The sequence below is a fragment of the Bufo bufo genome, chromosome 1 (genome assembly GCF_905171765.1).
Source record: "Bufo bufo chromosome 1, aBufBuf1.1, whole genome shotgun sequence".
In the NCBI taxonomy this organism is placed as follows: domain Eukaryota; kingdom Metazoa; phylum Chordata; class Amphibia; order Anura; family Bufonidae; genus Bufo; species Bufo bufo.
Window position 1 is genome coordinate 142,274,662 of NC_053389.1, and position 10,708 is coordinate 142,285,369.

General features: G+C 39.7%; 1 protein-coding gene across 1 annotated transcript; it reads right to left on the reverse strand.

Moving 5' to 3' along the window:
• Nucleotides 1-1,777: 1,777 nt before the first annotated feature.
• Nucleotides 1,778-2,695, reverse strand: LOC120995708 (olfactory receptor 1020-like). The gene has a single exon (XM_040425123.1). The coding sequence runs from the start codon at nt 2,693-2,695 to the stop codon at nt 1,778-1,780; it is 918 nt and encodes a 305-aa protein (XP_040281057.1).
• Nucleotides 2,696-10,708: the final 8,013 nt, after the last annotated feature.

Consider the following 10,708-nt stretch of genomic DNA (forward strand, 5'->3'; position numbering starts at 1 on the left):
AAAAAAGCGATTTTTATGATGAAAAAGCAGTAAAACTTAAAAAAACTAATAAATTTGGTTTGGAGGGACATTTTCCCCAGAGCACAATTGCAAGTGACAATGCCATTCATTTGTGTTGGGCAGCGGAATGCACACATACCACCTCTGCTATTCAGTGAATAATTGATTGAATGGCAATGGCGGTATCTGCACAGTGCGCTGCATGAGACAAAGTGAATGGCATTCACTCCTGCTGATGATGCACACAGCAGCCAGGCTGCCTCAGCCTCAGAATGCGGCACGTGTATTCCTGTGATCTGCATAAACCCTGTGAAGGGGGTGAGAGAATGAGAATAAAGAGTAGGTACCACTGCAGTGGCAGGAGGGAGATCACCATGTTTGAACGGCTTTGACTTTTTCAGGTTCGTTTTTCGATGAATCCACTAAAATGTAGCACCATTTTTGTGCACTTCAGCAAGAAAAAAGCACTAGGGAGGAAGAAGAAGGGTTCTCACATGACCCTGGGAGGAAGTGGGTAGGAGGGCTTGCCCTGAATTGCTGACAAACAGCCTGGATGAGCTAATCGGTGCTGCTGCAGGTGGGGGGTGCCCTAGCAGAACGTCATTCTGTGTAGGGCTGTGAATGAGGGTGGTTGAGTCTTACAGAGTCTGCAAAAAACACTATCTTCGAGAGTTAGGGAGATTTAAACAACAATCAGGGACAGTCAGAAATCAATCAAGCTTGTATTCTTCTGCCAGGGACAGTGAAGGAAAATAATAGAATTACAAGAAGAAGACAAATTGTGTGTGTAGAATAGGGACAAGCAGGGAAGCAGTCAGCATGGGAGAAAGAAATGAGAAGCTGAAGCTGGGTGTACCTCCTAGCACAGCTACAGCTGCTGTAAATCTTCGAAGCAGCTACCTGCAAGGACATCCTTTCATTTTTTCCCCATTTTCACAGAAATCTTTTTTTTGGGGGGTGGAATAAACGAAAACTGTCCAACACATGTTCTAATGTTCTACTATCCAATCTAGCATAGCATATAGAATACTAGTGAGAACTCTGTGTCAGGACATCTCATATATTTATTTAGATTTTTGTTTAAGTTTGAAAAAAATGCATAAATCAGTGATTGATAATGTAATATTAGGGCTAAATCCATGTATTATCTCCACACACACAGTTCCAATTTTTTATTTATTTAATTAAATTAAACCTGCATATACATGATTAGTACAACAGTACACAGAATAGTGCAACAATTTACCTGTGAGTGATAATGTGAAATTAAGCGTCAGGCCTCAATCATCATTTGTTTATTGTATCTCCACACGTTTGGAATGATATTTTTGTGGGGACTTGTTTGATGTAATTAAAGCAGCATATAGGTGATCAATAGACAGGGTAGGGCAACAATTTACCTGTGAGTGATAACATAAAATTAAGCATCAGGCATCAATCATCCGTTTTTGTTTATTGTTTCTCTACACGCATGGAATTCCATTTTCTGGAACCTATTCAATTTAATTAAAGCAAAATATACTCATATAACTCAATTATTAGAGGTACTGGAGGGGCTGGCAAAGATCCAGCAGTCATGGTCCATATTGGAACCAATGGCACCTGGTAGCTGGTGAGCCCTCATAGATCTTGCAATTGTGCTCAGGAATGACACCTTTTTTTCTAGGAGTGAACAACTTGATATAAGATGATGTTTCAAGGAGGTTCATTTACTGATGAGGATGTTAGGGTCACATACAACGAATGAACTCCAAGTCTTATGTCTTTCTTTTAGTTTTCAAATACTAGCAATTGCTTTTTTTAAGGCTCTCTTCACCTCATTGTTTCTCAGGCAATATATAATGGGATTCAGCAATGGAGGTAACACACAATTCATAATAGATGACACTCGGGAACCAGTAAAAGATTTTCCAGACTTGGGGCCATTGTAGCTCAAGATACCTGTTATGTAAAAAATTGTGACAACAATGATATGAGAGGAACATGTGGAGAAAACCTTCTTCCTTCCCTCAGAAGAGTGGATTTTCAATATGGTGGAAATTATGTGTGTGTAGGAGTTCATCACAACTAAAAATGTGGATACTCCAAGCAGCACCGTGTCTACTCTTATCAGCATCTGACTACTGTATATGTCGCTACACGCAGCTTCTAACATTGGAAGAACATCACAGAAGAAATTATTGATATTGCGAGATCCACAAAATGATAGTCTTAAAGTCATCAAAGTGTGGAACATAGAGTTGATCAAACCAAGCAGGAAACATCCTGCCACAATGTAGGAGCAGAACCTTTTGTTCATAATGAGGACATACTGTAGGGGATTACATATAGCTACATATCTGTCATAAGCCATGGCAGCCAGAAGAAGACATTCAGTTCCTCCAACACAGATAAAGAAATAGAGCTGGATAAAGCATCCACTGAAAGAGATCCTCCTGTTTGCTGTTATAGCATTGACCACCATAGCTGGGAGGATGATTGTAGAGTAACACACGTCTAAGATGGACAAGGAAGACAAGAAAAAGTACATTGGAGTATGGAGGTGTCTGTCTACCTGGATAATACTAAATACTGACAGGTTGGCAATAAGAACCATGATGTAAGCCATAGAGATTAAAAATGAACAGGCCATTGGTCCTTTTGAGAAGTCTAGTAGAATAAAGTCATCATTGAATGTCTTGTTTTCAAATGCCATCAAAAAGTCTGAGGAAACAGAATCAAGGTGTTAAAATTTTAGAACATATAGATCAATGTTCTAGATATATAGTTCATTCTTCTACTATGGTAGTGGGCAGGTAATTAAGAGAACACATCTTGGTGTCTAGAAAGAGGATTTGGGTAGTAAATGAAGGTACCATGCTTGAAATTCATTAATATCACCAACAGTCATTAATACCGAAGAATGATATTAAATGGAAATCCTAAGTAGTTTTCTTCTGTGTCATTTGACTGAGATTTATCTTGCTACAAGGCACCTACGTTAATTACCTTCATCATTGCTCAGTAAGTTCAGCATCTGGAAGTCTCAGAAACAATGTTTGAGATAGAAGGCATGAATTTAGGGGGAATTTGGACAACACCTGTAAATGAGTATCTGCTGATGATCAGCTGAACATCAGGAATCTAATGGAGGAAATTTGTTTTGCTGACTGTTCCAGAGTGTGAGTAACTCTTTATAAAAGCTATCTTCACTGGCTAATTGAAAAGGTTGTGAGCAGTGGATGCCTCCTTGCTGATAATAGACAAGATTTAAGGGGATAACTCTTTTACATGGGGTTTACCACTAACAACACATCCCCTATCTATAGTATAGGTCAGCCAAAGGCTGTCCGGGCATGCTGGGAGTTGTAGTTTTGCAACAGCTGGAGGCACACTGGTTGGGAAACACTGGTATAGGTAATGTGATTGATCGCTGGGGGCATGACTGCTGGGACCCCCCAGTGATTGTGAAAATTGAGCACTGGTGCACATGCATGACCACTGCTCTACTCACTTCTATAGGATTGCAAGTACAGTGCTCTGTTCAATTAATTTCTATAAGACTGCCATGTAGAGTGCTCAGTGCCGTCTTCAGTACCATAGCAGTTAATGGAGTGATATTCACCACTCCATTCTAATAGTGGACTCCAGGAAGTCCGCTTTCATGATTACTGGGTAGCCCATTGTTAGACCCCCAATAATCAGACACTTATCATCTGTAGATAGATTACTGTTAATGCGAAAACATCTTGACACATCGAATGGGAAGATGTAAAGGGAATTTGTCACCAAGTTTATGCTGTCTATTTGAGGGCAGCAAGAAGCAGTGAAAGGCACACTGGTTTCAGCAGTGTATCTGTTGTACTGTATCTATGAATATGCTGTAGTTGAACTCACAGTTTAATAGTTGTAGCATGCTGTGAATGTTGCCAAACAACATTCTTCAATCAGCCAGTTCCTTCCACAGGGGGTTTCTATCAAGTAATGGTGTTGAAGGCCAAGTTTATTTTCTGGTGTCATGCTGCATCAGATGGAGGTCGACCCAACTGTAAGCCCTAGCACCCACCACCATCTCCCAGACAAAGCAACTGATAAGTATAACAATATAAACAGGTAACCACATAAACCAAGTATGCATTTAACCTATTATACATATAGTAAGCTGCCAATTTTAGCACAATGCAAAGTGATATTTAAAGGCACAATATCAAACTTCCCTTTAGAACTTGCTACATGAAATGGCACGGTACACAACACCCCTTCTAGTGGCCACATTATTTAGCACCTAAACAAAAGCCCCAACAGTATTCATTGCCCACCAGCTCTATGTCCATAAAATTTACAGGCACCAGCATCTTAAAGGGCCCGATGTGGCTCTAAACATAGAACAGGTGCAGATCTTTTCTTATACCTTATGTCTGTGGAGGATCCAATCCTGGTTTTGGCTCACAATTCCTGACCAAAACATTGACATGTCAATGAGGCTTTACTGTATGATAGATGTCATTCCTAAATTAAAGCAAAATGGATGCATCACACTACTGTATATACAGTACAGCATTATCAGCAACTCAGACTCAGGGCCCTTTGGTTACAGAAAAAAATACATAATTTGTTTCTCCACTTTGATGGCTTCCTCAACTTGTTGGTCGTGTCTTTCATGTAATTCAAACCAGAACTTTAGATTAATGATAATATGCTTCCCTTAGCAGTTAGCCCTGAATGATAGCAATGGCCTAAATTAAGTTGAGAATATAGTGATCCTCACATGTAGGTTCTCCTGCCAAAGACACTAATTACTGTGCTGTATATCAAATATCAGCAGTGAATATAGAGGTTCTTTGCATTTGATGAACAATACCTCAAAGTTCAATTGGTGACCCCGATGTGTAATATTTTATCAGCCTGCATGAGGCTCAAATGTGATGTCTTATATGGCTCATAGTATTAGCGAGTCATATCAGAACAGTCAGAAGTTGTCTGGGGACAGGAGACTAATGAGATCTGCAGAGACCTGCAAGACTTGGGAATTTGTCAATGAATTGGATTTCTTTGATCTGGAAGATTTAATTACCAGGAATCTAAATCTATTGTTAGTGTATGAAAAAGTGACCATCCCAATCAATGTCCATGCATACATGTACATGCAGCAAGTCGCAGGGGTGGTGTTGAGGATTGGAGTAATTGTACTCATAGTGCGGATGCTCCATAGGATATGCAGTGATAGGAAGGACACACCCTGCTGGGGTTCTCTTGCCTAATGGTGGTTCAGGGTCCCTTTGATGGTGATGAATTGTGAGGTACAAGGCAGGGTCCCTTGGCAGCTGAGGATATCGGTGCAGTGTGGTGGTGTAGGAAATAATGAGGCCAAATTAACAGCCAAACGGTTCTTTACTGAAAAGTTAATTTCTGTTGCTTTAGTCACAGTTCTCAGCATGCATTGACGGGCAGTTCTTATACAATGTGCAAATCCCACAGATTTCACAGGTTGCACAGCTGCAGTAGTAGTTAAGAGGCACAGGTCTTTCTCTGAAGCAATTTCCTCACAATGCACTTTTCTCTCAAACGTAAGCATCCAGAAATAGGGGTGCAACACTTCTCACTATGTAACCACAGAGCAGACCCCAGTGTCAGGGAATGTTCTGAATCTCAACCTTTTTTACAGGTTGCTGTACTCACAATAAATGTTTCCACAATCTCTTGGGCAGGATGCGGATCTTCAGAACTTCCACAATGTGCTTGTAAAGTATTTTTTAGTACCATAAGGCTTAAATCTCCTGAACATTCAGCTATGGAGGTCCTGTTCACACTGCTTTTCTCCATAGGGCATCTACCTGTACCTCCTCACTTATCTTGCTTTGTAAAGTTGTCTTTTGGTCTTTCCTCTACTTTTGCTTCTCTGACTGGTTCATACTCCAGGGCTGTCTCCTCCTCTCTCACTGTCTCAACACCCACTTACTGCTGTGATCTAGCTCCTCCCTATGAGGAGAGATCCACAGCCCCACCTTGCAACTGGTTGCTCTGGCCTGTTACTCCCTACTGTGCTTTACACAGAAAAATGCATAAATTCATAATAAAAAAAACACACGGCTAACCTTTTTTGGCATGTACACATAAGAAATGCACATAAAAACTCTTTTGCTGTGGAACAATACAAAGCATCCAAAAAATGGATGCGGTGAAGTGGCAGGAAACATTAAAAAGATAAAGACTACTAAAATGTAACTAATACATTGTTGAATACAGGATATTCCAGCTTAGATGTCATTAATTTGTCGGATCCTCTTAAGCCTGCTCAAATAGAGGTTTTGTCATTGAGTTAAAATTTTGTGCCAACCTCAGATTTCAATTTATTTAGAACTATTTTGGATATCAATACATTTATACATAATATAACAGTAAGAAGATATTTTCTGGATGTGGAATCTGAGGAGGAACCAAATATAAATAAAACATCTTATAAATGTCAGAATCAATTTGAAAATTTGTCTTTCAAAAAACAATTAGCTACTAAGTGTCATTCAGAATTAGCTAGGGAATCAACACAAAATTTTCTCGTACAAATGTTTCAAACTTGTTATCTAACCCTTCCTTTTATCCTTTACAACCACGAACATGTGCAATGGCTTCCTTTCAATCTTGGATGGGAAGGGATCTTATAAAAATATTTGATTTGTCACGTTCAAATAAAAGGAGTTGCAATTTAACTCAGAGCCAGCAAACAGCATTATGTGAATTGGAACATTCTGTCTGCAAGATGGAGAATTTATTGTAGGTTATGTACGTGATTTTATATACAGTATATCATTTATATACATCATTTTTTTATATCTAGTATTGAAGCATAGCAGTAGCAGTACCGCTTTAACAACATCTTGCCAAGTTGGAGTCGGAGAGGTGACAGCCAGCGGGATGTTTGCTGCTTAATGTACTTTAGCTGCAACTGCTCACCTGTGTGGCTACTGTCACCCATGCCAATCAGTTCCAACACGGTGTGGCAAAGCTTGACTTTACACTTGTGATAGGAAGGAGGGGTAGTGTGAGCAACGCTGTGCACTGCTGCTATTAGGGACAGGGCCATGTCCATGGAGAAGGTGGTGGAGGAGGCGGATAAGTGCTTGCTGTGGGAGCCTGGGGTTTGGGGTCAAAGGGCCATGTTGCTGGATTTCTGCCTTTCCACTGCCGCAAAAAACATTGACCCAGTGGGCTGTGAAAAACAGGTAACGTCTCTGCTCGTAACAACTGCTCCAGGTGTCTACTATAGAGTGTAGCTAGCCGCACAGTGAGAATCGCAAGGAGCGGCCTGTAATCTCCTCGACGTGAGAGTACAAAGCACTTTTACAATGGTACTGCAAAGACGAGCTAATTGCTGGTGGAGAAAAGTTTTGTCATGACCAAACATTCTGTTATGATGATGATGATGATGCTGACAAAGATTCTGTATTGCTTGTGGATGCAGGTTGGCTGCCACAAAGAGGACCAGGAGAAGAATAGAAAGACTTGTTCTGATTGGGAATGCTGGCCAGTAGATTTGAGCGAATCAAAGCTGACAAAGTGGAATTCGATCCGAATTTCAGGAAAAATAAAATGCGCACCGAAGCCGAATTCCTCACGCTTCGTGGTAATGAATCACATTTTTCCTAAAATGGCTGCTGCACATGTGAGGACATGGAGCAAGGAACTCTAGGAAGGCGAGATCACCCATAATGCCATGCATGCAGCCAATCAGCAGCCAGCCCTGTGATGTCACAGCCCTATAAATAGCCTCAGCCTCTTAGATTCTGCCATTTACCAGTGTACTTAGTGCAGGGAGAGACGTCTGCAGAAGCTAGGGACAGTGTTAGAAAAAACTTCATTGTGCTAAAAAAACGATTTACAAGTGCAGGGAAAGATTATTCAAGGTGTAGGGAAAGGATAGGGAGGAATCATTCCACAGAATTTATGTTGAACAGGGTTCAGTAGGGGAGGTTACAGCCTGGGTAATAGGAACACCCATAGAACATGTTCTATTTTTTTCGGGAGCCGCAGACAGGAAGATTGGGGCTGCTGTCCGGAAATGCGGCTGAAGACAGCAGACTGTGTGCTGTCCGCATCTCTTCCGGCCCCATAGAGAATGAATGGGTACGAATTCGTTCCGCAACATTGCGGAACTGATCCGGACCCATTCTATGGACGTGTGAATGGACCCTTACACCTTGCAGCACTGACTGGGGATCCAAATTGCCATTATATAGCTCTGCAATTCCAGCAAACCATTCTTGTTATTGGGGTTTTACAGCCATTAACAGGGTTTATTACAAGGAAATATTTATACGTCTTATTTGCCCTTGTGCGGTGCAGTTATATGTTCTAAAGAATCTTTTGGCTTGTATTAGTGGGAAAAAAGGGTTTATAAGCCGGTGTGTGGTGAAGTGCTAAAATTGCAGCCCTTTTTGTCGTGTATTAGTGGCAAAAGTAAAATATATTTGCCGTTCAGCTGTGCAGTTATCTGTTCTAAAGCCGTTTGTGGTGTATATTAGTGGAAAAATAAATAAAAAACTTGGCCGATCAGCGGTGCAGTTATATGTTCTAAAGCCGTTCGTGGCATGTATTAGTGGAAAAAGAAAATATATATTTGCTGATCAGTGGTGCAGTTATATGTTCTAAAGCCATTTGTGGCGTATATTAGTGGAAAAAGAAAAAATATATTTGCCGGTCAGCGGTGCAGTTGTATGTTCTAAAAGCTCTTTCTCTCGTGTATTAGTGGAAAAAAATATATATATTTGCCATTCAGCGGTGCAGTTATATGTTCTAAAAACCTTTTTTGCATGTATTAGTGGAAAAATAAAAATATATATTTGCCATTCAGCGGTGCAGTTATATGTTCTAAAGCCTTTTGTGGCGTGTATTAGCGGAAAAAGAAAAAATATATTTGCCGGTCAGCGGTGCAGTTATATGTTGTGAAGCCCTTTTTCTCGTGTATTAGTGGAAAAAGAAAAAATATATTTGCCGGTCAGCGGTGCAGTCATATGTTCTAAAGCCTTTTGTGGAGTGTATTAGCGGAAAAAGAAAATATATATTTGCCGGTCAGCGGTGCAGTTATATGTTCAAAAGCCCTTTTTCTCATGTATAAGTGGAAAAAGAAAAAATATATTTGCAGGTCAGCGGTGCAGTTATATGTTCTAAAGTGTTTTGTGGCATGTATTAGTGAAAAAAGAAAAAATATATTGACCGTCAGTGGTTCAGTTATATGTTCTAAAGCCCTTTTTCTCGTGTATTAGTGGAAAAAGAAAAAATATATTTGCCATTCAGGGGTGCAGTTATATGTTCTAAAGCCGTTTGTGGCGTGCATTGGTGGAAAAAGAAAAAATATATTTGCCGGTCAGCGGTGCAGTTGTATGTTCTAAAAGCTCTTTCTCTCGTGTATTAGTGGAAAAAGAAATATATATTTGCCATTCAGCGGTGCAGTTATATGTTCTAAAGCCTTTTGTGGCGTGTATTAGCGGAAAAAGAAAAAATATATTTGCCGGTCAGTGGTGCAGTTATATGTTGTGAAGCCCTTTTTCTCGTGTATTAGTGGAAAGAGAAAAAATATATTTGCCGATCAGCGGTGCAGTTATATGTTCTAAAGCCTTTTATGGAGTGTATTAGCGGAAAAAGAAAATATATATTTGCCGGTCAGCGGTGCAGTTATATGTTCAAAAGCCCTTTTTCTCGTGTATAAGTGGAAAAAGAAAAAATATATTTGCTGGTCAACGGTGCAGTTACATGTTCTAAAGCCTTTTGTGGCGTGTATTAGTGGAAAAGGAAAAAATATATTTGCCGGTCAGCGGTGCAGTTATATGTTCTAAAGCCTTTTTAGGCGTGTATTAGTGGAAAAAGAAAAAATATATTTGCAGGTCAGCGGTGCAGTTATATGTTCTAAAGTGTTTTGTGGCGTGTATTAGTGAAAAAATAAAAAATATATTGACCGTCAGTGGTTCAGTTATATATTCTAAAGGCCTTTTTCTCGTGTATAGGTGGAAAAAGAAAAAATATATTTGCCATTCAGGGGTGCAGCTATATGTTCTAAAGCCGTTTGTGGCGTGTATTGGTGGAAAAAGAAAAAATATATTTGCCAGTCAGCGAGGCAGTTATATGTTCCAAAGCCCTTTTTCTCGTGTATTAGTGGAAAAAGAAAAAATATATTTGCAGTTAAGCGGTGCAGTTATACGTTCTAAAGCTGTTTGTGGTGTGTATTAGTGGAAAAAGAAAAAATATATTTGCCGGTCAGCAGTGTAGTTATATGTTCTAAAGCCTTTTGTGGCATGTATTGGTGGAAAAAGAAAAAATATATTTGCCAGTCAGCGGTGCAGTTATATGTTCTAAAGCCCTTTTTCTCGTGTATTAGTGGAAAAAGAAAAAATATATTAGCCGTTAAGCTGTGTAGTTACATGTTCTAAAGCCATTTGTGGCGTGTATTAGTGGAAAAAGAAAAAATATATTTGCTGGTCAGTGGTGCAGTTACAGTATATGATCTAAAGCTTTTTGTGGCGTGTATAAGTGGAAAAAGAAAAAAAATATTTGCCGGTCAGTGGTGCAGTTATATGTTCTAAAGCCCTTTTTCTCGTGCATAAGTGGAAAAAGAAAAAACTAATTTTTTCCGTTCAGCGATGCAGTTACATGTTCTAAAGCCATTTGTGGCGTGTATTAGTGGAAAAAGAAAAAATATATTTGCTGATCAGCGGTGCAGTTATATGTTCTAAAGCCT

Coding starts and splice junctions, on each gene's coding strand:
- LOC120995708 (XM_040425123.1), bottom strand. CDS start 2,695: ATGGCATTTGAAAACAAGACATTCAATGATGACTTTATTCTACTAGAC.